The 27,576-nt window shown below is 41.7% G+C and overlaps 1 protein-coding gene across 5 annotated transcripts in view; it reads right to left on the bottom strand.

The window, feature by feature from the left end:
* SLC4A4 (solute carrier family 4 member 4) overlaps window positions 1-27,576 on the bottom strand; it is a 197,592-nt gene that overhangs the window by 90,053 nt on the left and 79,963 nt on the right. For all 5 annotated transcript variants that reach the window (XM_042872178.1, XM_042872176.1, XM_042872180.1 and 2 more), the window contains 2 exons: window positions 7,562-7,697; window positions 1,023-1,183 (listed from right to left, as the gene is read on the bottom strand). In XM_042872178.1, coding sequence (XP_042728112.1) covers window positions 1,023-1,183; window positions 7,562-7,697 — 297 coding nt within the window. The remainder of the gene's footprint in view (window positions 1-1,022; window positions 1,184-7,561; window positions 7,698-27,576) is intronic.

Here is a 27,576-nt window from a genome sequence, read left to right as displayed (position 1 = left end):
GCCTGAGATTAGGATTCAAAGCATTAAGTTCTATGGCATTTTCTTTTTCATTTTGCACTTCTACACCTCTTCACACAATGCCTTCTAAATTCAGGATACTGTTTAAATGTATCTCCACTGGATGGCTCACTTCTTAGATTTATTTTCATATGACTTTCCACACATCACTGGGAACATGGTATAGCTCTCAGCAATATCACTGAGCATCATCCTGGGCCACAGCTATTTTGACTGCAAAAAAACCCTGCTATCCCATTCAGCAGAGGGAAGCATAAACTGATCCTGTGACTGCTCTTCATCCACCTTTGTCACAGAGGAGCACTTTTATTTTAAACCTGCTTCTAGCAGCCCAGCCTGCAAATTTATCTGAAAACAGTCTACAATCTGACCACATGAGCCCTAGATTGCAACTGTTCTGCTCAAAGCAATACATGATGGGCATTCCTATTCTGAGTGAGGTAGCCTCTTAAATGTCACATTTCTGGTAGTAAACAAATTCATTCAGTGTATGCCTTTCCTTTCAAACACATGGTAAATTTAGGATATCTACCTCAGGATCCAGGATTCTATTTAAAACCAAAAGATAATTCAAAGCAAGCATTATTATCACTTAAGCAGATTCTTTCGCTCTTCTTCCTGAAATGAGAATAATGCTTTTCATACATTGGCTATCCTTCTCCTGCTTGGAGGTTCTTGTAGGTTTCTGTTATTCCTAGGAGGACTATTTCTTTGTTTTCCTCCTTTAATGAAAAAGTAGTGTTTTTATTATACAGTGAAAATGGATGGGCTGCCTTCAAACTCCTACCCCTAATAAGAGGGGAAAAAGCCTGGGATCTTCTAACACTTATTTCACACTTTGTTCCAGGAAGTCTTTGGCAATAATAAATTCTTGAGTATTTCATTGAAAACAAAGGAGCAAAAACAGCGACGCTCAGTTTCTTGCTTTCAAAGGAAACCACTACAGAGGTCAATTGTAAGCTGAACTGAATTGTTTAGAGCAAGAACCAAGGAAGCTTACTTACCCACTACCTGAGGAAGAGAAGAGGCCTCCATATCCAGCATTATTGAGCCTTTCTCTATGCATGTCCTTAACTCAAACAAGCTGTGCAGGGATAATGTGGCCACATGAGGTTTACTCCATCGTTCCCCACCTTGTTCTACCTTCTCCTCGAACTTTATCCACCTACAAAAGGGCAAAGCAATGAGACTGTGTTAAAGCTGTTGCACCCTGTGCATGGATCTGAAAGAAGCGAGACAGCTGAAACATCACAACATACTAATGAGTTCAAGCATACACATTTTCCCACGCATCTCTAAGCCCACAAATCCACAATCAAGTTGCAAAGGCTTAATGAATTGGTATGTGTTCGTTGAGCAGTGATAATGCTTGTAAACTACTGCAAATGAGAGGTAAAGCATGTTATCTTTAATAGCTTTCACCAAGACTTAAGCTAACACCATTTACCTCATGTTTGCTCCAGGTCAAGAATACAGAGGCAGTTTCAACAACTCTGCTGGCATCTCCTTCCCTCCCCAGGCTGCACACCCAGCACCTAACCCAAGCATGTCTAACCTGCAGACACCCATGACCTAACCCAATATGTTGCATCATGTCAAGTAAAGCTCTAGCACTGCTTCAGCAGCTCCAGGTAATTAAATTGATGCTTAATAACCACTTTGAAGTAGCCAGGGGAGCTGGAGAAGATAGAAAAAAAAAAAAAAAATCAGCATTTCTGGAAATAGGGTGACTTGCATTTGAGTATTCAAATCTACACAATACAATCTGAAAACTTCCTCTCCTGTTTAGGAAATTGAGTAAGGTCAGAGCAGGAAAAGTGTGAGGAAACCACAGAGAATGCTAAGGCAGAAAAATCAGGAAATAGATCTCAGCTTTTACATCCCTCTTCTTTCAACTGCCCACAATCCTTGCCACAGCTCCACTGGATAAGACTCAAGTCATCTTCAAGCATACGAACAGAGGAAAAGCATCAGGGCTTTGCCAAGACTCAGCAGACCAGCCACCAATCGGGAGCATTGAACAGTACCAACAGGAGCAAGCTGGCACAAGGCAAAGAGCAGGGGGGAGAAGCACATCCTAAGTGGATCTGAAGATGCTCTGGAGAGGACAAGCGAACCACCAATGGAAAAGACAGAAATTAAGGGTTTTGTTGTTTCCCTCCGTTTGCTCTCCACTGTTTAATCATTTAACAAAGTGAGGCTGAAAAAACAGAAAGCTCATCTCTCTAGCTGAAGGTTCAAGCAAAGGTTAAATAGGTTTAATACTGCTCTGTACAAAACACTCTTTACACCCCTAAACCTGTGTCATGACTGCGGGCAAGCAGGAGCTCTAGCCCAGGGATTGTGCCCCAAGACCCATGGTGGGGGCAGTCAGGCAGAGCACATCCCGCTGCTGCTCCAGGCTCCTGCCACTGCCAGCAAGGTGCTGGCACAGAGGGGGACACAGCTGAAGAATGCATACACAGCCCCGTGGGACACAGAGAGGGACATTACACTCTAGCCTATTAATAAAGGCGAGAGAAATGCCAGTGGCCTCTTTCTTTATTGCAGCACCTGGCTACAGCTTCACTGCGAGCACAGAGAGCAGGAGGAAAAAAAAAAAAAGTGTTTCAATGCAACTCAATCGCAAAGCAGAAGGTGTTCTAATCCTGTCCTGAGATACTATTTTAATATATTTGGCTAAATGAAAATTCCAGTGACTAATACAAGGGGATTATTAAGAAAAAAAAACATACACTTAAGGGTATGGAAGTTTGCAAACTGGTTCAAAAGAATATTATTAACACCAAGTGAAATTATATGCAAACCTGAAAAATGTGTTATTTGAGGATTAATTAATTATGCTTTTCAACTGCAATAATCTCTTTTGAGACTTTGTTTTTGAAAAGCCGCATTTTAACCCAAGCAATGAGACTGAACTTAATATCTGAGAAATAAGGTTCTATTCTGTCCACAACACTTGAGTGTTTGCTAGGAAAGCAAAGGGATTTGGGCATCTGCAGATCTGTGGAGTTCAGAGGACATGTTCTGTATTTGTTTGTATAGTTGTGTGGGTAGATTGAGTCAAGTGCAACGAGACGCTCTTTACCCTGCAACAACAAAGGCTGCAAATTATAAAGGGTTTGTACCTTTGGTGAAAGTTTGTGTAATTCACAACTATCAATATTTGCTTTCTGTGTACTTTCCTGATTATAACACAAAACTTCAAATCTGTTGGACCTGCCACCAGACAGATTTAGCAGAGTCTCTCAGCTTCACTGACAGTCACTCAGCTCTTCCAAAACATTATAGAGCATGGAATAACCATTTTCCTAGGGAGAATCTGTGCCCATCCACTTCATTGAAAACCGATTGAGATGCTCTCCAAATGGTCTGAAATAGCTTTGAATACCACATTCTGAAGTCCCCTCTGAAGTCCTAATGCACACATATATGCAAGTACTCAGGCAATGCTTTCCACATGGCCCTCCACACAAGTAACGAATTTTATCTTTAGTTTGTTTTGTATTATTATTCCCCACTGCACACTTCACCTACCTAAATACTCCAGTTTACCAAAGAGCACGAGCTTACAAGCAAGCGGGCACCTTCAGTTTGAACTGAACCAATCTGGTGGGCTATTTCATCCACAGATTACAACTGAAGAGATAAATACGAGCCAAATCTGAAACAAAGACCGCCCAATCCACTTCCCAGGAGCCAAAGGTGCCACTCTGAAGGCAAACATGGCTTTGAGGACATTGAACAATGTGGTCATTCCTCATTACACCAAGAGAAATCCATGGAAGATTCACTCCTGCTGCAATATTTCTCAACTAACCTACCAGAAGATACACTGCTACTGTACAGTTATCATCAGCTATCCACATCCCCTCTCTTTGATAGAGATTTGAGGATACACCAAGAATACCTGTTAATGTTTAGAAAATGAGCCTAAACATACTGAGACATACATTCGGCACTTTGCATAGCGTACATCTACGTTATGGCAAAAATCATTCGCTTGCGCCAGGCCACAGAAGCACCATTAAAAACTAGGACAAAGTAGGACACTATGTGCTATCAGAAATAAACAACCAGAAGACCATACATCAGGCTAAAATGATTTTTTTTTTTAACACGTCACGCTGCAGAAAAGCTCACTCACACCCAGAAAGTTGCATGGGAAGTAGGTGAGCACTGGAAGAAAGCACTGGACTTTTAGGGTGGAGGAGAGTGGAAAGGACAAAAGAGACAGTTGTAGAGTTAAGTTTTCCAATTGGATGTATTTAGGATTATACATCTCAGAACAGAGCCTCCTGAGCGTTGAAGGCAAAGGTGTCTGCATCCCAATGGTAACGTGCTGTTTCAGGGCAAAGCTAGAAAAATTCTAGTGACCACATTAGAAAAAACTACAACGTAACTAATAACATCCACGTTGTGTTATGACTCTTGGACCTTAGAAACTAAACTGCTGACTCCAGCAAAGTTGGCACTGTGGACTTCCGAAATCTGGAACGTATTGGCCACCACCAGCTCCAAAGGGCAAAGATTTGAGAGAAAAATCTGCCATCGGTGCACTTGGCTGCCTCCAGAGTAACCTCTTACTCTTCAAATGTATCTCTGGGAGTCTTCAGTATGTTCAGTGTGCACATATTGTAAAGGCAATTATATCTGCTAACCAATACACAGGACCCATCTTTCTTATTTTTAAGGCTCTAAAAAGGATTGCATAAAAGGTATGATATTAGAATGGGAAAAGAGGTGAAGGATGTAAATGTACTGCTTGAGAGAGCTTATGTAAAGAAACAGACCATAATTAAAGATTTGAAATGCCTATCCACCAGCTCACATATCTTTCATTCCTTCTCACTGTTATCTCATGATCTTCCTCCCATCTCCCTGCCTTGTAGAATGACAGTCCCCACTATGGTGCACACACCCTGGTTCCAAAATGTACTGAACTGAGCCTCATGGTGGCCTCCAGATATTTCAAGCCTTTCCCTTTTAATAGTTTGCACTGTATCCTTTAGCTATCAGTGAAATGCAACATATGCATATCGGTGCAAGAACTTCTAATCAATTTACTTGGTGTGGATGGACAAGCTCCAGAAAAAGCCCAACTGGGAATACCTAGCAACCCAAATCTTCAGGTTACCTTTAACAGCAATAAACCTTCCCTTTTACTGCTCTATTTTTAATGCATTTAACACAGGGCTGTGTTATGAAGCACTGTCTACACTGAGAATGTTCTTCCAAAATGTTTCTTTATTGTTAACCATGGCTAGATACCATGCTAACAGGCAAGAGGATCATGAAAAGGAGTAGGACATCTTCAAGCCCTGGCCATGGGCTGACCTTACCTACTACCAGAAATGTGCACAGGGAGGAATGGTAGCCTATTTACACCAGGGCTGGAGCACAGACCACCGAACTCATGTGAATAAAGAATCAAAACAACAAAAGGACCTCTTCTGGAAGCATCTTTTAATCAGTATCTTGCAGGTTCCTGACAGAAATTTTCCATGACATACTGGTTGTTTTTCTGCTGACTGAAATGCCTCTAGAAGGGACAGTACCCACTTGCTGAACTCTGATGATTCAAACACTTCTCTCCTGACAGCTTCTACCATCATTCAAGTCAGACCCAAAGCTCCAGTGAGCAGCAGAGCAGGCAGCTCCTGTACCTGCTGAAGTAGAGTTAGCCAGCTCAAGCTGGTATGTCCTGCAGCAGAGCCACACAGTAGCTTTCAGCAGGTTTGGTTTTGCAAGATTAAGTCATTTCAGGAAGATACGGAAAAATCCTGAACAAGAATGCAACATGAAAGATCACCATCAACAAACTAACACACACACATTAGGAAGTTAGCCAAGGTTAGGAACTACACTGTACTTGAACATGGCATCTCTTCTTTCAGTATGTAATATACACATACTGTTAGAAAGAATTGTATATACAGCTCCAATTAGCTCTTCTACTGAAGATGTGTGAAAACACAAAACCTGAAAGCATTACCAGAGAAGAAAAAAAAAAAACACCTCTTTTTCTCTCCTGATATCTGATAGTAAAAGAGCATCAACAAGTTCCTTGGAATCTAGAAGCAGATGTCTCTGAAGACATGTATTTTGTCATATGTCATGCAGGACATATCACTCTCTCTCTTGATGGCTAGTATTTGTGGATTCCAGGAAAGCCGAGCTCCCAGTATTAATATGGAAAACAAGAAAACATATAGTGCTCAGTATGAAGAATATCATTAAGATCTGAAGTGATCTTAACAACAAAATGATCTTAACAACAAAAACAATCTTTGTTGATCTTAACAACAAAGCCTCAATAAATTGTCACTAAAAACCCTTCTTAAAGATCTGTACAGGGGTGGGTGGTACATATGACAAAATGCAAGTGCTGAACTAACGATAAGAGGCACGAAAAGCAATAAAGGGAGAAAAGGATGACCAATAAGAAAGGAGTTGAAGGGTAAAAGGTGAAAAGTCTTTAAATAGGTTCTACAAGTGATATAGAAGTAAAAATAAAGATAAGGGGGTAAAGGAGTAGGTGGTGGAATGGTTCATCAGGTAAAGATTAAGGTAGCCAAACAAGATGGACTGACTACCTCTGAATACAGCAGGGGCCCTAAAGACTGGAAGGTGGTAAAAGGGCTTAGCAGAGCCACAAAAAGGGAAATAAAAAGCCCAGAGCTAAGAGGGGGATTGGAAATAGGAAAGGCAAAGCCCTCGGCTGCTCACCAGCTAGTTAAGAACCCCCTTCTAGGGAAAGGTTTCAGCCCTTGACAGCATCTGCAGTTAAAAGCTTACCTTTCAAGGCAAGACCAGGAAAAATATTTTCACTGTAGAAAAAAAATTAACATCACAAGGCTAGAGGAGATACACAGCAGACTTTAGATCCTGTATCCTAACCAACGGCTCCTTTTGCAATACTCAGGAATAAGCTATAGATAACTTGTGTCAAATACAGCACAAAAAACTCCATTCCAGTCCTAAACCAGCACCGCTAAAGAAACAAGAAGAGAATTTGGTCAAAAACCTCAAAGTGGGCAATTCAAACCAGCACTTAACACAAATCCTGAATTATTTCCTCAGAAGAAAAAATCTTCAGGATCTTTTGCCTATTTAAAATAAATTTTCATCACTAACGGAGTAAAAAAACGTTCCAACTTGGGCTGTGTGGTGGAGCCAGGCTAAAACGTACTTTTGAGTACCTGAATTAAAAGTTTTAATACATCTACAGATGTATTTATTCCACAGATGTTTTATTCTTGCCCTAATCTCGTCACTGTTTGCAAAGCACTAGGTAAGTCCATATGAATTTTGACTCTCCATATACAACCCATTCAAGTAAATCTGGCACTCCAATTTTTCTAGACTTGGTTTTAAATTCATATTGAATCAAATCCTTGAATTCTCTGATTTATCCAGGAAAGATAATTTCACCCATAAAGGCTCTTTACTGTGGATTTTCCAAGCCATCCAGTAATATGGACATTACCACATAAAGAGGAATTTCTCATGAGATTTCTGAGGTAAAGGAAAACCAACCCACCTTGCAGTCTCCTTCCATTCCATTTCTTGTCCATCAACGGCCAGAAGCTCATCCAGCTCCGTGAAAAGCTGTGGGGGTGCTGGGCTGTCATCTTCCTCTCCCAGAATGAAGCGGACACGTTCAGCAGCAGGGGAGACTGCAGAGGTGAAAATACTGCGGTTAACAGCCTGAGAGATGACCAGGGATGTGCGGCTTCTCTCCTTCCCCTTCTCCCCAAAGCCATTCAGTTGTTTCTCCAAGCCGTCTTTTCCGTTTGACATCCTACTCGTGGGACAGAGGGGCGTGAGCGAGGGTCTGTGTATCACCCTCTCTTCCCTTCCTCGCCTCTCACTTACTTCTTAAAACTTCAAGCTGGGAGTAAAGTTCAGGAAAACTTGCCTCTTTCTACAGTCCTTAACTATGTCACAGCAATTTGCAGCCCTTGTAAAAAGAAAGAGCTATCAAGCTCAAAACCAATATGCTCTATGGTGCGTGCCCAAGGACCTTTAGTACTCTGATCAGCTGAGATCCTTAGCCCCCTTTTTTATATGACGTAAAACCAGTTTCAGCCAAACTGTTTTGGGGCTTATTGTGGCAGCATCCCATAGCTGGCTTTCCCCTCCCTGCCAGCCCAGCTCATGCTCTCATTGGCCCGCAAGGCAAGCCATAACCTTCCCAGCCCTATTGCTAGAAAACACGGGAATATTTAACAGAAAGTTTGTCTCATCTATACATGAAGAATGTGACTGAATGCATTTAGTCAAGCACCAATGAACTGAAAAAAAACAACTGTACCACTGGGAACAGAGTTGGCCATTTAGACAAAAGGAACTATAGCCAACACATGCTCTTCTGGTAGTGCAAGTGAAAGTCATCTGTGCTTACGGTAAAGAAAAATTAGCAGAAGCCCCTTCCTAGTTAAGAAACAGATGCAACTCGAACAATTGAAAACATGGCCATATGCATGCCAAGACCAAAATGCATCTCCCAAAGGCACCTGAAGCCCATGCCCCAAAAGCAGCATCGCTGGAGGACTTCTTGGGGTCTACAGCTTTTTTCTTATCATATCACTTTAAAATGAAGGTGCGATACTGTGAAATTTAAAGACAGACATCTTTCTGAAGAAATGTTTATTAGCATTAGAGTTTAACAGCAGACCATGAACTTTGAACAGTCCTGCTAAAAACTCCTTTCTTTTCAAAAGATCAGCTGTCTGTCTGTTGCAATATAATTAATTACACCGGTTGTCCAATCAACACTGATTCTTCAAGGGTAAACAAAGTCTCAGTGTGTAATGTGAAAAATGAACCAGGAAGAAACATACCCTTTCCTGTTTTGTCACATACCTATATGTGTGTATATATATAAAATACACACACACAAATAATAATAATAACAATAATAATCATAAAAAAAGCTTCCATAGCTTTCTTCTTAAATTATTATGCAAGAGTTGATGCTTGAGTTGAAGCATTCCTTCACCAGTTAGGGTGATGATGCCTTAACAATACAAAAGTCTTTTTTCAATTGAAAGTATATTGACAGTCAATATAATAAACTGATATTATTTTTGTAGTTGGCAATGCTTTCTTTTTTTTCCCATTACACTGGTTTTAACGCTGCCATTCACAGTAATATAGCAGTAGGAATAAACCTCACCAAAGGGAATACTTTTCCCCCAAAAGCTTGGGAGCCAAATGGTTTTGCTCAAACTATTCAGAACTCTCCTGCAGTGAGACAGAAGACCAGGCTTACTTCTGAAAGCAGTACACTTCTAGAAACAAGAAGTTTCACAATCTAAGGTTTGCCCTAAAACACCTACAGGCATGAGAGGCCTGGTTGTAAGTTACGCACATTTACCACCCTTCACCTCCATCCAGCCTCTGGCCTCATGGGACAGGTGTAGAAGAGGCAGCACAGCCTGAGGATGGATTCTTGGAAAATACACATTAATGCTTTGGTAATTAGCACTCTTATACAAGCACTAGTTCCTAGAAACCTTTTTTTTTTTTTTCCCCCAGATATGTTTCTCAGGATCTATGATGTGCATAACGAGTATTTAATTACTCAGTTTGAGTGTAACAGATGCTCTTTGTGTAACAGCTCCAAAATATCTGCAGACACATAACCTTATGCATGAAAATTTTGCTTGTAATTATAAAGGCAATTAGGATTGAAAAACTGCATCTAAAACACATTTAAAATCAACATTTGTATAAATAATTAAGATTTTCCTATTCTATAAACTCAATTAGGCATCACACTCAAGCTTGTCTTCATACAGCCAGCTCAAATCAACCAGTGGCGCCAGGATTTTGTGCTGAAATCAATGTATCTGAGCACCAGAAGACAGGTCTCAAGTTCTGGGTTTGCCACACCACTTTGGCTTGTGCAAAACCACTTCATCACTCAGTGCCTTGGCTTCCCATGGCCAAATCCCAGCCTCCCTCCTCCTGTTCTGTTCAAACCACATGTGCTTCAGGGCAGAGATCTCTCACCATGTGTACATATGGAAAATACCTACTAAAACAGTCCAAAGTTTCAGCTAAGCTATTTAAATACAACTGTACTAGTGGATTGCTTATAATCTAACAACCCTTTTTTCCCCCCATTTCTGAAATGCTTCAGACATGAGCATGTACACAGAGATGCACACCTTCCACAACAAACTACACAGTTAATAAAGACGACACCTGTCTGAAAGAACACCAAACAGCTGATAGCATGAACTTGCACGCTTCTATGATATGCTTTCAATTTAGCTACAGAGCAATCCTAGGAAGCAGCTGCTATTCTCCTGCCATTTGATGGTTTCACAGTGACAGAAGGAGTCTAGGCAAATGAAGCCTCAGCTCTTGCTGAGGGCCATTTATGGGTGTCTGAACTCTGCTGCCATCCTCCAGATGAAGATGAAGACCTGCTGGCAAAGTACTCAGAAGTTTAATCAGCTTTCCTCTCAGTACACATTCTAAAATTCTTCACAGAGTTTAAATATCACAGCCAGAAAAGCCATAAAATGGATGTACATCTTATAGCTTCAAAAAGCAACTTGGAGCACAGCAAGCGGCTGGTGCATTCAGCAGCCAGTAAGAGGAGTTTCTAGAACTGCTACAGGTACTGGTTGTGGCCAATAACAAAATTATGTTGTTTCACTCGTTTTCAAGTGATTGTTATTACTTGGAAATGTTACTGATGTCTGATCCTGTAACATGGTAATTCCACAATGGGCTTCAAAATTTTGCTCACTGGGCTGTGTCCTAAAATGAATTACAGAAACACTCTCACTCTGGACATGCATCTCAAGTCACTCCTTTCTCTCCTTCTTTCCTTTGTTTTTCCTAATTTCAGATTAGCTGCTTTTAGCACAAAAGATAAGGTTCAAAATCCAATTAATGAACTTGCTGGGTCACAGGTCTCCTATGGCTTTGCTTTACCACATGGTCTTTATTGCGATTTTGTAGGTTAATGGGCCGTTTATGGGTTGTTTATGTGCTCTTTAGCAAGGAGAACATATTTTCATCCTAATCTCCCCAGTGAACACTCTGTGCTAAGCACCGTGTAGACAGCTGAGTATCAGGCTTAAAGCAGGAGAGCAATTACCGTGGGGAGTGAACCCTGCAGACCTCCCCCTGCCCGACCTTTGAGCACCGGCCTCCCCAGGCCTTGACCATCACCTTCACTTCCATCCACTAACCCAGCCAGCCTGGGAGCTGCTCAGATCAGCACCGATAGCTGCCCAGACATCCTTTCAGCATTGTTTTTATTGCAGTCTCATTCAAGAAACAACCTGATCATAACAGACGTAAATACTGGAGAAAATGATAATCCACAGATTTAGACGGCTAGGATTATATTTTTCCCTGAATGGAAGAGGAATTAAGGTACTGACTGCAGATGGCAGAATGCTCCAATGCAGCACTTACATACGGGTAGTGATGCCCAATAACGGCACCTCCTTGCTTCGCCTTTTCCCTTTCCTCACGCTCACTAAAAAGCAGTCCATGAAGTGGCTTATACAACAAATCGCTCACTGAAGAGAATGAACACATCAGCAGTTTCTCCTAGTTCAGCTCAGGCCAATTACGAGTACAATTTATACCCTCAGGTTCCCAAAGGCAAAATCAATTTCCATCAACACAGAGAAATCTCAGGGAGAAATACAGAGAGACATCCTAGCATGACAGCCTCAGACAAGGCCACAGCTGAACTCCCCAGCCCCACTTGTGCAACTGCTGGCTGTTGTGGGAGCCCTCCCTCACTGCCCAGCCAAGGAATAAGGCAAGTGGGCTGCCCAAAGGGCTCCCCTGCTGCTCATCAGAGCACGGGGGGCCTCACGACAGAAGTACATGTCCTGAAGAACTCTGAGGTTCCAGTACCAGGGGCCTTGCTCACAGTGCGCACAAGACAACGTAGAAAGGTTGGTCGCAATCCTGCTTCCAAATGTGAGAGGCCTCCTTTGAACTGCAGAGCACTCATTTGTGATGATGTACAATGACTCCTCAAACCAACAACTATTGCTTTTTCTGAGTCTTTTTCCCCTCTTTTTTAACCAGCAATGCCTCTGAATACCATTCCAACTCGTACCTCAGCCAACAGCTTCCTCCATTAAGGCCAAAGAGCCTATCTAATACAAAGAACTCCATTTCTTTCAAGTACAGCAGTGGCTATAAAAACCCTTAAGAGACCTGCCATAAATCCCTCCTCAAAGCCCAAGGTAACATTATCAAACAGGACTATTTGTAAAACATGCTTTCCAAATACAGTTATTAAAACGGGATATGATTACCCTCCCATTAACTCGTGGGGCTGCCCTCAGTCAGACAGAAGTCAGTTCAAATCAGTTTGAAGTTGGAGTGAGTAGTGGAGTTAAACACCTGTGGCAGAAGCTTTTATCAGATTTAAAGCGGTTTTCTTGCTCATTTACTTGACCTCGCTTCCAAAATGAATCAATTAATATTAAACAACTTTAATTCTGTATGTTAATGTCTATACAAGACCTCATGCCACTCAATCTCCCTGAGGATTTACACCTTTGATCAGCTCCCATTCACATTCCTGAGTGCTCTTGCATAGACCTGCCCTGGAGTTTAAATACACACAATTCAAGAAACCTTCAAGGGTCAACTGCCACTAAGAAAGATGACAAAACCCCCAATGCTTTTGTCAACATTATTAAAGAGAACGAGATACCAGGCAGTTTTCACAAACCACAGACCACCACAGCCACCTGATTTTCTCACCAAGTGCATTAGCAGTTTCCCAGCCCGGGCAAATGGCACAGCCCACTCTATCCAGAAGTTTTTCTCCTTTCTGCTCTACTCTATAGCACAATGCTTTCCCTAAGCTTTTTGCCTGGCAGGTATAACAAGAAGTGAAACACAAGCACAGAACTCTGCACAAAGACAGTGGTAAAGCTGCTCCTAAAGAGTGGAGAACAGAAAGAAACTCTGGCTCCCTTAACCGTAGTTCTCCGTTCACACACTTCCAGCTGTAATGCAGACTACAAATGCTTACTACCTTCCCTTGACCCCCTTTCACAACGGGGATGTAAACAGAAGCAGCAGTAAACCTGGACCAATGCGATTAAAACCTGACTGATAAGACAAGAATTCAGATTATCTTGATTTCACAGCAAGATTTTTGCTCTGCATCTACCTGGCCTGATTCATAGAGGAAAGGTATCTCAGCTGCACGGATCAGTGCTGATTGCTCAATTGCCCAGGTACTCTCACAGGTGACAGAATCCTCAGACGCCACACAACTGCACAAGTTGAGCGATGTGGACAAGCAGTCTGGCAGCTCCAACGTGAAAAGCACTGCCTAAAAAACATACCCCACTAATTCTGAACATAGTTACAATGGAGAGACTGTGGCATGCTATGCCTCTAATCTAGGAACCTTCCCCAGTATTATTCCATTGCATTATTCCACAGGCAACTGTTTTCAAAGACTGGTGTTTGCTTCGTTCAGCTACTGACAACAAAAATAACAGCAACACGTCAGGAAAAGAGGCAGCTGCATATTCATAACAGAATGCAATATCAGCAGGATTTCACAGGTACACGATCAGCAATTTGAGCCAGACCGAATATTTAATAAATTAATCACTTCAGTCTTTGCTCACTCAAACCCACAGAAAGTTCCACTGATTTCAAGGTGCAGAATCAGGTGCATGTATACCATACTGCTCTCTATGTGCAGGGTGCACTGATCTAGAAACAGCCCTGCAGTTGCTTAACTGCTCAAGGAAAAAAAAAAAAAAAAAAAAAAAGAAAGAAAAAAAAGATTTTTATTATTATTTTCTTATTATTATTTTTTAGATTCATCCAGTGACATTTTTCATTACATGAAAGGCAACAACACTTCCTTTTGTTAAACAGCCAGCCCATGCATCTGCACAGGTCACAGGCTACAGTAATAAACCATACTGTTTTTAACCCCAGCACTACGTAAACTATATACATAACAAGCAATTTCTTACAAAGCATGGATCACAGAGGTCTCTTTTGGCTCGTCCTGGAGGTCAGGCATCTTACTTAAAGCTGGGTAAAACTGCCATAGCAGCACATTTTTAAGAAGCTATTACTGAGCAACTGCCAAAAAGAATTTAATAAAGAAAAAGCCACATATAGAGAAAGTCTGGCTTCTTTTTTTCTGAGCTTTGTAATGATTCCCACTGTCATACAGATATTGGATGCTGTCTGGAATCACACCACCCTTGGACTCAAATAACAGTGAAGTTGCCAGTTAAACAATTTAGCAGCACGGTGGCTGCCATATATAGCAAAGTTCAAAAATTGCTTCCTAATTCTCACTATTTTTCTTTGACTTTTGTTTTCCTTTTTGAAACTATGGTTTTTACAATCTGTTTGCAGAGGTCTGTGCTGTTTTAACTCCCTGTACTATTCTAGTACCTTAAATGTGCCATTAATCACATTAACAATCATGTGTAACTCCCCCAATACTTCCAATGATAGTAACACAGCTTGTGCACAGTCTGACTGCGCAATGTAAGGTAGCACATGAAAAAATTCCTGTTCACTTGTTGAAAAAGGAAATGCCTTTTTTTTTTTTTTTTTTTTTTAAGCAAGGTGCATCTTTCTTAAAAATTGTTTCTAAAGCTGAGATGCAGTCCCTCAGTACTGTCATTCCCTTCCGACAAATGCAAGAGTCCCGCAGAACTATTAATTCATTTTTAAATTTATCACTGGTCATTTACCTGCATCCCCTGTGTTAGGTACCTGATGATGAGGATGCAGTGACCTTTTTAAGGATACAGCCATATCAACTCCAGACTCTCTTTCTGAAGTTAAGCTTCTATGCAGTGGCAAAAAGAAACAGACACCCTTCCTTTCCCTCTCTGTGCTGTAAAACCCACCCTCAGGCTGCAATAGACAATTTTTATGCCTATTAAGCTCTTCTCACAACAGGATCTCATCATTGTCTGTTTATCCAGTTCAATCAATCTCAACATCAGCTCTGACCATTTCAGCACTTCTAGAAGTCTTCTTCAGTGAGGGCAGAAAAAAAGAAAGCTAAGAGCAAGCTCATATTTTATTCCTTCAACTTTTGTTTGTACCGAGCCCTTCATCCCATGTGTTTTTCAGCAGTCTCCAGTTGAAATTGATCTCTGCTGCCAGCCAGTATTTCATAGAGTACTGGTACTTTTTAGTTTCAACTCTTTCCATTCCTCCCCCTCTGTTTAAAATGTTGCTAAATACCTCATCCACTTCAAGCACAGAGGGGAGAAAGGTGTTAATATTCCTTGCAGTCACTGCAGGAGATCAACTGGTGCATGAGAGCAATTTGCATGCACCAAGAGGGTTCTGCAGACTGTTACATATTATAACCTGCCTTGTTTCCAATATGGTGTAGCAAAGAGATGCCATTCTGAGACCAGAGGTTCTTGTTAGCTGCCAGTCTTAAAAGCACAAGTTACTGCTGAGGAAAAGAGGAGACATAAACAAACTAGACTTATTTTTCCAGTGCTCTGTACACCAGGCCATTATTTACACAATAGCTACCAACAGCTTGGTCCCATCTGACAATTTCAATCCCCACAGGTGTAAATGAGTCAGTATTAATCAGTAGGCACAGTTTTGAGCAGCAATGAATTGCTCGGCTTGAATAGAATCATAGAATCATTAAGGTTGGAAAATCCTTCAGCCCAGAAGGCTGACAGTATTCTGGGCTGTATCAAGAGGGGTGGCAGCAGAGCAAGGGAGGTGACTGTCCCTCTCTACTCTACCATTATGAGGCCCCTTCTGGAGTACTGTGTCCAGATCTGGGCCCCCCAACATAGAAAAATTATAGAGCTGTTGGAGAGAGTCCAGAGGAGGGCCACAGAGATGATCAGAGGGCTGAAGCACCTCTCCTACAAAGACAGACTGCATGGGAAGACACCATTGTGGCCTTCCAATATTTAAAGGGAGATTATAAACATGAGGGAAATCAAGTTTTTTCTCTGATAAATCACGATAGGACAAGGGGGAATGGCTTTGAACTAAAGAAGGGAGATTGATATATCAGTGAGAAGTTTTTCACAGAGAGGGTGGTGAGGTGCCTCCTCTCTGGAGGCTGTCCAGAGAGGCTGTGAATGCCCCATCCCCAGAAGCGTTCAAGGCCAGGTTGGATGGGACCCTGGGCACCCTGATCTAGTGCTTGATCTGGTGGTCAGCAGCCCTGCTTGCAACAGGGTGGGGTTGGAACTAGATGATTTTCAGGTCCCTTCCAACCCAAGTCGTTCTTTGATTCTGCAATTCTATGAAAAGACCTCTAAGTCCATCAACTGCAACTGTCAACTTTTCACCACCGTGCTCACTAAACCATGTCCCGCAGAGCCACATCTACATGTTTCTTGAACACTTCCACCGCTTCCTTGGCCAGCCTGTTGCAATACCTCATCACTCTAAGAAAAACATTTTCCTAATGCCTAACTTGAACCTGCACTGGCAGAACTTACAATCATTACTTCACGTACAATCACTGTTACCTGGGAAAAGAGGCTAACTCCCACCTTGCTACAACTTCCTTTTAGGGAGTTGCAGAGAGTGATAAGGTCTCCCCTAAGCATCCTCTTCTCCAGTCTAAACAATCCCAGTTCCCTCAGCCTTGTGCTCCAGAGCCTTCACTGCCACTCTCTGGACACACTCCAGGGCCTTGGTGTCTTTCTTGTAGTGATAGGCCCAAATCTGCCTATCTGTATTTCACTGTACTTCACATGCAGCCTTACCAGTGCCAAGTATAGATAATCACTTTTCCGGTCCTGCTGGCTACATTATTTCTTATACAAGCCTGGATACCATTGGCCTTCTTAGCCGCACTGCTAGCTCATGTTCAGCCATCTGTTGATCAAGACCCCCAGTTCCTTTTCCTCTGCACAGACTGCCAGCTACTCTGCCCCAAGCCCGTAGTGTTGCACGGAGCTGTTGTGACCAAAGTGCAGGAACTGGAACTTGAAGATCACAGAAGTGGCCTCAGTCCATCAATCCAGCCTATCTGGATCCCCCTGAAGGGCCTTTCTAACCTCAAGAACGAGACTTCCTCCAAACCTGGTGTCACCCACTAACTTCCTGAGGGTGCATTCAATACCCCCACCCAGATAATCAATAAAGCTGTTAAACAGGGCCAGCCCCAATAGCGATCCCTGGATCACTATCTGGATCATGACTGATTGATAGCTGGATTTAACTTCATTCACCAACGTTCCCTGGGCGCAGGCTGTCCAGCTAGTTTTCAATCCAGCAAAGAGTGCATCTGTCCAAGCCATATACGTGTATGTGGGATGCAGGCATTGCAGCATGTCAAATGGAAAGTGAAGTTACACACACCAAAATACATGTTTATCATTTCTTAATTAGAGCCAGTCATTGTCAGAGCTGGTGGTTGATGTGGAAGACCGTATTTTTCTGCATGCAACAGAGATTATTGGTATTTGTTGGCTACTCTGACAAATGCACATCTCTAAAGAATAAACATTAAGATGTGTACTCTGTAAGCCACACCACTTTGGCACTTAGGAGCCCACCTCATCTTGAAAATCATCAGGAATAAAGTGACAGCCTCCTCGGAGATGCTTTGAAAATGCTCAGCTTTTCTTTCTTTCCATTACTTTCTGAAAAGCTTCATTCAGTGAGAAACTGCCCTTCTGGCTCCTTAAGGTTAACAGTGACTTACCTAGAAAGTTACAAAGCCAGCATGAGAATTCAGACAATGCTTTCATTGACCTCCAGAGAAGCAGGATTTGACCTGACAGAATGGTTACAAAACCAGTTATTTTCTTGTTTCAGTGTTGGCTTTCCTCATACTTCCTTGCTGCAGTAAAGAAAGTTGAACAAGGAAGACCCCTTTTTCAGACTGCACTTTGGGCATCTTCCTTTATTTCACCCTTTAAAGTCCAACAGAAGCCCACCCTCAGTACATCCCTCACCCACCACCTTTGGAGATGTTACAAACAACCTGACAGAACTGTCATTGTACTATAACCTGTATGTCAAAGTGAAGCTTTTGGTGGATAAATTGCTTCTCTGAGGGAATTTTCTTTTTCCTCTCTGAGTCCAAACAACTCAGAAGTCTTTTGCAATGGCATTTCAGTAGCAGAAAAGACTCCATTGAAACACACAGTAACCACTTTTGCTCCTGCCTTTAAAAATTAACAGCCGTTAACTTCAGGCTCTGAGAGGTTCCAGGCCGCCAGCAATATACTCCTTCCAACTGGCTTCCCAGAAAGAAACTCTGGATTTAACTTGTTCTTGAAAGCCTGGTAACATTTCTGCAGTTCTTGCTCTTTGCTGGTTTCCCCTTGCAACAGCAAGTATGATTCAAGCTTCTGCCTCCTTTTCAGTCTTTGCTTCACAGACTCACCCCCTATTCCTATATCAGCATTAACCCTTCACAGAACATGATTATGCTGGAAGAAAACAAGCTTGCTGCTTCACAAGAAGGGCTACACCAAAGTCTGTACCCTCAGCTGCACCCCATTGCTCAGCAGAACCTTCTTACAAAGCTCCATTACTTGGTAGTTCAGGAATTGGCAAATTTAAAGTTTGCCTAGTTAGATCAACTGCTGCCAAAGGCTGCACATAGGTATATTTTGATCCATTATATATAAGCCTACAAATGGTGGATGATCTCTCATTAGGGAGAGGAAGGGAGGTAAACTGGCAGGGTATCACACAGCAGGCATTTTAGCAAATGTCAACAGCATAAAACAAACATCAGAGAAAGGAAGAGAAGTTCAGATAAAGAAGCTTGTGGAAAAAAAAAAAAAAAAAAAAAAAGCAGTGAAATGTTAATGAAAAACAATTTCAGGCTAGCAATGTATACCCTTCCTTGGCTGAAAGTCAGCTGGCCAGATCTTGCTATTAACCTTGGCATCTACAGCACAGAAGAGGAAAGAGCAATTCTCATTTAACTCCAGAGTACAAGGAGAAAAACTGACTTGGGCAAGTCAGTAACCTAGTGATTTTGCTAAGGACTCACCTATACTGAAAGATAGTAGGTGGTTAAAAATATGCTTTAAGCATATTTCCATAATTAAACCAACCAAAAGAAGGTATAAAAAATTTCCATTTTGGGGGATGGAATATAACGAGGATTTATACCAGTAGAACTGTGTCAAAGAAAAATAAAAGCTCATTACCAACGTATTTATACAGCAAAACTAAGCATAGGTCAGCTTTCAGGAAATAACTTTACTATAATTAAGATCAATATACTTGGGAAAAGGACACTGCCAAAACTGAGGAAGAGAAGAGAGAAAGCTACTTCAAACAAACCTAACATTTTTCACTGAAAGAGAAGAAACTTGATATCTGCAGAATTTAAAGACAACTAACAGAACTAACAGAAGCAAGTAAAATAGAGATATACTTTAACTAAAAGAGGCTAGGAAAGCCATAAGGCTGAACAAATATACAGAGTAAGGTGGCAAAGCTTACCATTAAGGAATATATCAGTCCCATGTAAGCTTAGGTCAAAGAAAAACTAGCAAACATGAAATATATCAAAGATTCAAAGAAAGTAAAGAACTAGCACATAAGACAAACAAGGAAAATAAATTATTTAAGAACATCAGCAGCAGGAGCTTGAGAACTGTTGGATCAAGTGGACCACCTTGGAGTAATACAGCCAATTAAGAGGATTAAAGATTTTGCAGAAAAGCAAAACAGCTTCTTCGTGTGAAACTCTACCCCATAAGGTGAACGGAAATATATTTTTTCAAAGGCCAAAATGTGAGGCAGTTTGGATGTGAAAAGTGTCTATAGAAACAGAAGACGCAGCTGAAGTCACCAGCAATAAATGATCAAACCCATGGTTGTTCACACCTAACAGGGGCACACCTAACACTCGGGCTTTATTAAGTCGGGCTTTATTCGGTGCCTGAAACTGAAAATAAGAATGAATCCTTGAAATCAACACAACCTGGTACCCAACTAATATAGCACGCTTTACCACTGGATACCACCTCTGCACCAGAAACAAGTAAATTATTTTATATGATTTCCATTTCTTCCTAGATACCAGGTTCTGCCCTTTGGAGGTTTTCTATGACCATTCACCCACATTATGGTTTCAAGAAGTGCACAAGGTTAGCCTGCCTTTATTTTTCTTCCACCACTGAAGTGCAACAAATCTGAGCTGCCGCAGCCTGTTTGGACTGATACAGGCTGGGACCACTGCCGCTAAAAACGAAAAATCTATTAGCAGAGTTCTTAGAACTCAAGCACTTTTTTTTTTTTCCTCCTCTTCTAAGCTCCTAAATGCAACTGTATCAATTATTGCTTTATGTAACTGCCTAACATTTAATGTTTACAGCAACATTTTACAACTAATCTACATGTAGTTACTAAGCGCTTTAGGGTTAATTGGTCTTTTGTCGTGCATTAAGTAGTTTGTTAATTATTAGACAGTTGGGAGGAAAAAACAAGTAGGAGGTCAGTTTAAGGATGGCTTGGACTGAACAGAACAGCTGCCTGTAATTAGTAAAACGCATGGAAGGTGATTTGTGCATAAGCACTGACCTTCCTAATGGTCAACCCCACAGTTAGCTCAAAGCGGGCAAGTCAGGAGTGAACACCTTGTTTTCTGTTTTTGTTTGTTTGTTTTTTAACAGGATCATGTCTGCTTTGTTTTGCTGGTAAGAAGGATCTAGCAGGACTCATTTACTGATTTCACTGCTTAAAGCACATGTATGTGAGGTACAGAGGAAACTAGAGGAGAAGGGAGAGAAGATGCAATTCCTTGTACTTGATGTGAAGAACCTAACAGGGAAGCTGAGACCAAACAACACAAGGAGGATCCAGACAGACTCCTCCCACAGAGTACGGCCTGCATAACTCATCTTGTCCACGCACATTTCTGTACAAGACTATGGTGAGCCATTTTCTCCAAATTTTAACTACTTTTGTTTGGCAGTTAGGGATGGGGAGGAAGATAATGACAGAAGTCCTATGGTTTGTAGTACAGTTTGGATCAGGAGTTATGTACAACAGCCCTGTTTGACAAGTATGGAGAAAGAAGTCTTTTAGAATACGAAGGAGCATACTATGTTCCACAGGAAAAATCACTCACAACCCTCACGTGCTCTTTTCAGTGACAATCCAGACTGTCAGTCCATCTAAACAGACATACCTTTTATTTATACCCACCTGTACCGCTAACAAAAAACTGAAAATTACCTGAAAAAAGTCAAACTTCCACAAGTACAGAAAAGTAAACACAGTGCTTCCCCGGAAGCCATGCTCCTGAGGCCTGGCACAGATCAGAGCACAAAGCCTACCCACAGCAGTGTGAGCTTTGGCCCCTGGGCAGTTTTGAGGGCATGGCTCTCTCTCTCTCTCTAATCGACTTGGCTGACCTGATCTTGGTACAAGGCCCAGCTGAAACCAAAGCCATTTTCTACATCAGGCACATAGCAAGTCATTTTACCACACAGTGAAAGGATATGGAGAGCCAAGACAAACAGCATCTAGCACCCAGACTTCCAAATGTCTTAATATGAGCACACTCAAGCCACATCTCTAAACTCTATTGGGTCAAAAATCACTTTGGAAGACACGTGTCAGAAAGAGCCCAAGGACAGCTACCTATCTTCTGCTCTGAGCACAGTCAGCCCAGTTGTACCCAAGTAGACCAGATAAATTTGGGAGAAATACATCGACATGTTTCTTTGGGGCTCTATTTCATCTTCACTTCTTATCTACAAAACAGCATTTGGGACATTATATCATAACTTAGAAACCAACATTAATAATGTAATTACCAAGCTGGCCCTGCTTGGAGCCTGGGATTTGGACCAGATGACCTCCATAGGTGCCTTCCAACCTCATTTATTCTATTCCATTAGTGAACACCGCATATAGCTAATCTCCACTCCAGTTATCACATCTGCTGCCCAAACAGGAACAGTCTGTCAGGCTTTCAGAAGATCTTTTAGTAATGAAAAGTGACTCGGAACCTCATGCTGTTTTTAATGATCTACTTGGCATCATGGTCTGGAAGCTGAGCTCTGAAATTGTAGCAAAAAAAGCCAACTTTGTGTATTAGAAACATCCAACTTGGTAAATTTACATGCTGACTTTTCCATAAGCAGGGCTTCTTTAGCTTCTTCTCATCTACTGTCTTATCTCCAACTTTGTTGGCTCTTAGTAAAATGGAGCTATTAATTACAGGGCTGTGTCAGCAGCCCCAAAATGTTTCACTATTCAAGGCCCACACCCAAATTGTTCCGGTTAGTGCACAGACACAGAAAAGAACAGAGACACTGGGAGCAATTAAACTAAATCGATAGGAAGCTCAGGTTTAAAATGGATTAGAGAAATAATGTAAATTTCTTGCATAAACATAATCATTAAAAACTGAAGAGACCTTTCCCAGACATATCCTCACAGGAGACACTAAACACAATAAAAGACGGTTTTCAGGACCCTTTCGGCTCTTAGGAAACGCTAAGAGGTGCTCCACTACTACTGACCTGACTCCACCTGCTGTCTCTCAAGACTAGCCAGGAGAAAGAAAGAAAAAGCAAAACAACCGCAGAAAAACACACCTTGTGTCCAGGGAACCTAAATAAGAGTTTGGCACAAAATCATTGACTCTGTATGCGTTTTCAGAACGACAAATTTCTCCTCAGCATGACTTGAGACTTCAGCACTAAAACTCTGACGACACTACAGACTGAATGTGTTTGGCACATATGCTACGTAAGGGAAACACCCAACATTTCAGATCAAAGCACTCCATAAAAATATTCACCTTTTGAAGACAAGGCACCCTTAAACAAGAGGTGCATAGAACGGGGCTTGCAGAAAGGGGTCTTGGAAAACTCTCACATGATCTGCACCAACTGGTATTTCCACCCGCACACACAGATAGCAGAGGCTGCTTTACACACTATCTCCAGAAAATTTCTAGCCCCAGATGGCTACACTCACCATCTGTCTCTGCATTCAGGAAATAGACCTCAGCCAACTAAGCACAGAGTCAAACTCTGCCTGTACCTTCTAAATCCATCTACAAGTACAAAGAAGTGGCTTCCTTTGCACCCAGCAATACAGCTACAGCTGGAATCCAGGAGAGTTCAGAAAAAAAAAAAAAAAAAGAACAGGTGCTAGTAACAGGGCAAATCAGGCATAAGTACTGATTTCAGAAATGTATGTAAATTACTGTACAACTACTGATCTTTTTAGAGTCATTAAATGCTGTATTCTGCATTTGTCTCCCTGCATTTTAAATTGGTTTTTGAAATTAGAAGAACGTAAGTACAATGTGTTGAAACAAACTACCCAAATAGAGAAATTAAAAACTTTACTCTTGTTTTCCTGTTGCTCAAATGTCATTATCCAGAAATACAGAAACGTATTTTGTTCCATGTTGTTTTTTTTTTAATAAGACTGGATTACCAAGCAACACTTTGTGTGTGGCAACTTTTTGCAAATCATTAATTAAAACAGATCAGCAAGGGGTGCTGCTGCTTTCTTTCCAACCTCAGGAACAGGCACACACACACACACTGGGTGGGTTTAAGAATAATAGCACAGAGACATTACATTTCTGTGAGATTTAACACTTCCTTGCTCCCAGCGATGCAGTCATTCAGAGCCTCTTCTCTGCTGGGCTTTGTGGTCTGCAAATTTTAGCACCCAGATACAAAAACCACTGACAGGGTATAATGGAAAGGGTGGGCTCTGCTGTCAGGAAGGGAGAACGGGAAGGAGCTGAAGTGTGATGGGAGCTTCTTACGTGAGATGGAAACATGCAGTGGAAACTGAGATATCATCCCCCCAGAAGCTCCCACTGCATGCTAAGTGACCTCAGACCACACTGCCAAAAGTTCACAGCCTAGCACTGGGCAGGGCTCGCTTCACACAGATATTCAAAGGCTCCTGACCCACTGCCAAGTGCTCAGTTTGTGTGACAAGGGTCGCTTTGTCTCACAGCCCCTCTACCTCCCAGTACATGGGAAACTTCAGAAATTCCCTTACCAAGGGAGAACAACTAAGCTGAGTAACATTGGAATTACAGGCTCTTAAAGTTAGTTTGCTGCTAGAGCCAAGACATATTTTCAGGACTTCTCAGGACTGAAAACAACCTTCTACTTTTAATGGCTTGCCTTTTATCTTTAATAAGGGATTAGGAGTTATTTTTCCAGCTAATACCTTAAAATCCAGATAATCATAAAAGCAATCAGTAATACCCAATATATGTTAATTACTCATTTTCTTCTTGTCTCTCTCTGGCATGCTGTCACTCATGTACATTAATTTGTCTATAATAGGGCTGCAAATCAAAATCAACAAAAGGCTTTGGGCCCTCTGGGAAGTCACAGGTTCAGACTTGAGGGATTAACAACAGATTATAACTGTGATGATGGTGAAGAAAACAACATCATAGCCTTAGAAATGCCAAACTATCCAACTGTCCATTTGCCTGTGCCTGAATTTACGATTCACCTTAACGTTAACTTCCTACGGAAGCCAGCAAAGCCCAACACCACTGTAAGGTAAGCTAACTAAAGAGACTTCCAGCAAACCTTTCAGCTGAATGGCAATAAAGGTAGTCAAAGCCATGCTTGCAAAGTTATTCACAGTGAAATGTGACCCTAAAATAGTTTTCTATTACATGTCTACACTGGCCTTTCCAAAGGAGGAATACAACAGGTTGAACAGCTTTATAGTTGACATCACTGATGGCAGAAAGAAAAGTTGAAGAATAACAGTGATAAACAGCACATTGCTCATACTGATAATACTTAGAGAGCTGCAAGAGATCTGAATGAGTGGAGTGTTATTGAAGGAAAATATCAAGTTACCTATAACCCCTTGAGCACATGAAGCAGACAGGTAACCTTCTTCAACTCAGGTTTATGAAAGTGTTGTACCAAATCTTGCAGCTGTCTCTTCCAACACTGCTGACAAGTGTGTCAGACAAGCATAGCTAGCAAGCACTAAGTGAATGAGACACTTCTGCAAAAGCAGGGATAATGTCCTACAGAAGGATTGTTCCCAGACAAAACCCTCAGGTCATAGCCTGGTCAGGAAGAAATTCTCCCCATCAACAGTGAAATACCATACAGTGAGCTTCGAAGACAAGGATTTCTGAAGGCTTCCCAAGGCCCTTTTCTCAAGTAGAATGCCACAGATTAGCTATTTAAGGTACGGATGTGATTTATATGTATTATTTATTTTTACCAAAACAGCGGTGCTCATAAGCAAAACATTCTCCAAAACGCATTATACAGGCTTCAATAGGTGCATGAATGTATACACACTGTTTGCCCAGCCAGTTAGCACCCACAACAAGGGAGCTTTGGCAGTAGGAACACTGGTCCTGAAGCAACAAAACTACTATCCAGGCTGGGCAAAGCCAAGCCACTTGGCAGCAGGCAGTGCGAGGGAAAGGGAAGGGGATCAGACCACATGCTGCCTTTGTTCAGAACAACAGGTGCTCAGCTAGCCAATTTACACTGCATGATGAGCTAAGAGACCTGCAGGACTACCTGAAAGCCCAAAAGCTTTGCCATTTTCTTCCAGTAACAAATTTCTCATCCTCTACTAGGCCACACTGGCCAAAATCTTTTGTGTACAGCGTCAAGGCATAAAACACAGCCCACAGGCAGATCTGTGAGGTTTTTGAGGAGAAATCAGGTTTAGTCAATTTCTGCCTATTTCAAGGAGTCAAACCCAGGTGTTTAAAAACCCTTCCTTTTGATAGAAATGATAATATTCACCTTGAAAAAAATGCTGCCAGAAGCAATAATGTACACCCTTTTAAATCAACGAGTAGGACAACTTACATACCCACACCTTTCTTTGTACAAAAAAAAAAAAAAAAAAAAAAAAAAAAGTAGTTTCTAAATGACAAATAAGTATGCTTTTTGACAAAGCAGACATCCAGAAAATAAGAAATCTATACCACCGAGCCCAACTACACAAATGCAAAGCAAGACTGTGGAAAAATACACGTTTCATCAAAACCCCTCATAGCACAAAATTCAGAAGTTAAAACTTTCGGAAGAAAAAAAATAAATCACACAGCACAGATAACACATAACAAGGAAACACCTTTCATTACTCAGAACAACAGCATTTCAGTCATGAATATGTAGAGCACAATCCCCTTCACTCCCAAATTTTCCCCCCGCAAAGTCTCAGACTGCCCTTTCCTGCTCAACCGAAACCTACTTCCATTTCACTGCTGCGTTCCTTGCTCTCTTCATATCCCAGCAATGTGGACGAAGACCATAACATCAGAGTTGTCTTGATTCTGTTGAATCCCTGCTCTTTATATTCAGGCCGGGATCAGAAAACATAAAGATGAGCCCATAACATGGATCAAAACTTAAGACAAACACCTCAGAGGCCACAGCTACTGAATTCAAAAGCCCTTTTACTGCACATGTGCAAATAGGCTTTTAAAAACCTTGTGCTTATGGGTAATTTGGACGAATTTGCACCTGTGATGTTGCCAGGCAGACACAAACACCTGGTAGTAATTTCAAACACGATGCAGAACAGGTGGTATCTAGCGTCCAGAGACATGGCTAGAGTATTTTTTGTTAGATGCTCTGAAACCTTTCATTGAATTTTGAACAGACATTTGTCCTCATTGCCCTTTCTCCCCCTTCTCCCCAGAAGCAATGTGAGCCTATTTTTTTTTTTTTAATATTACCTTGAAATTTATTCTACACAAATTGAAGCACTCAGTGAACTTATAACAGAGTTTTCTGAGAAGTCATCATTAATGGCTTTAAAAGTCAATAAAACTGACAGCATCCACTTTTTCTGCCCTACAGCTGCAATAAAACCTTATCAGAAAGACGCTTAAACACAGACCTCTCAAAACCTTTCCATCAGACTTCTTTTCCCTAGCCATTACAGCATCTCTAAAAGCAGAAAAAAAAAAGATTTGCACCACAGTTACCATACACTAAAACTATCAGCACTGACAGCATGGCTACCAACCTCCAGAACCAAGTTCTGATGTGCTGGCTTTATACCTCATGCGTATGATTAATAGCAGCTAATCCCCAGGCCCCCACACCAGGAGTTTAACAAAATACTGAGAAGTGGCAACTACACTTTAAGTGCCCACACGTGCTCGCATGTTTCTGAGTAGCACAGAGCGAGTTTCATCTGCTCGCACAGAAAACCAACCTCTCTCCAACACAGCCGTGGATGTTTACACATTAACACTTCTTTTCACCTTAAAGACAATTTCAAGATTGCAGTATTTGAGCTTCCAACTCACTTGCCAGCACACGCGTGACCCAAGATTGATTTCCTGGTACCAGAGCACCTACCTATAATCTCCAGAGTTAGCAGCACTCACATAACCCCAGAAATCATCTAGTTCTTAGCTCTATTAATAGAGCCCCTGGCATTCCGGTGCTAGCAGTAGGGCAGCACCCTGATCACGTAACACCACGCGGGCTGCCCTTGCCTGCAGCGTGCTGGGCAGGCACCTGGGGTGCCACGGGCCCTGTTTCTGCTCAGGTCAGGATGAGCCAAAATCCAGGGCATCCATGGAACCTGCAC

The sequence above is a fragment of the Lagopus leucura genome, unplaced genomic scaffold (genome assembly GCF_019238085.1).
Source record: "Lagopus leucura isolate 7727_CA_CO unplaced genomic scaffold, USGS_WTPT01 Super-Scaffold_100004, whole genome shotgun sequence".
Taxonomy (NCBI): domain Eukaryota; kingdom Metazoa; phylum Chordata; class Aves; order Galliformes; family Phasianidae; genus Lagopus; species Lagopus leucura.
This window is presented reverse-complemented; position numbering and strand designations above follow the sequence as displayed.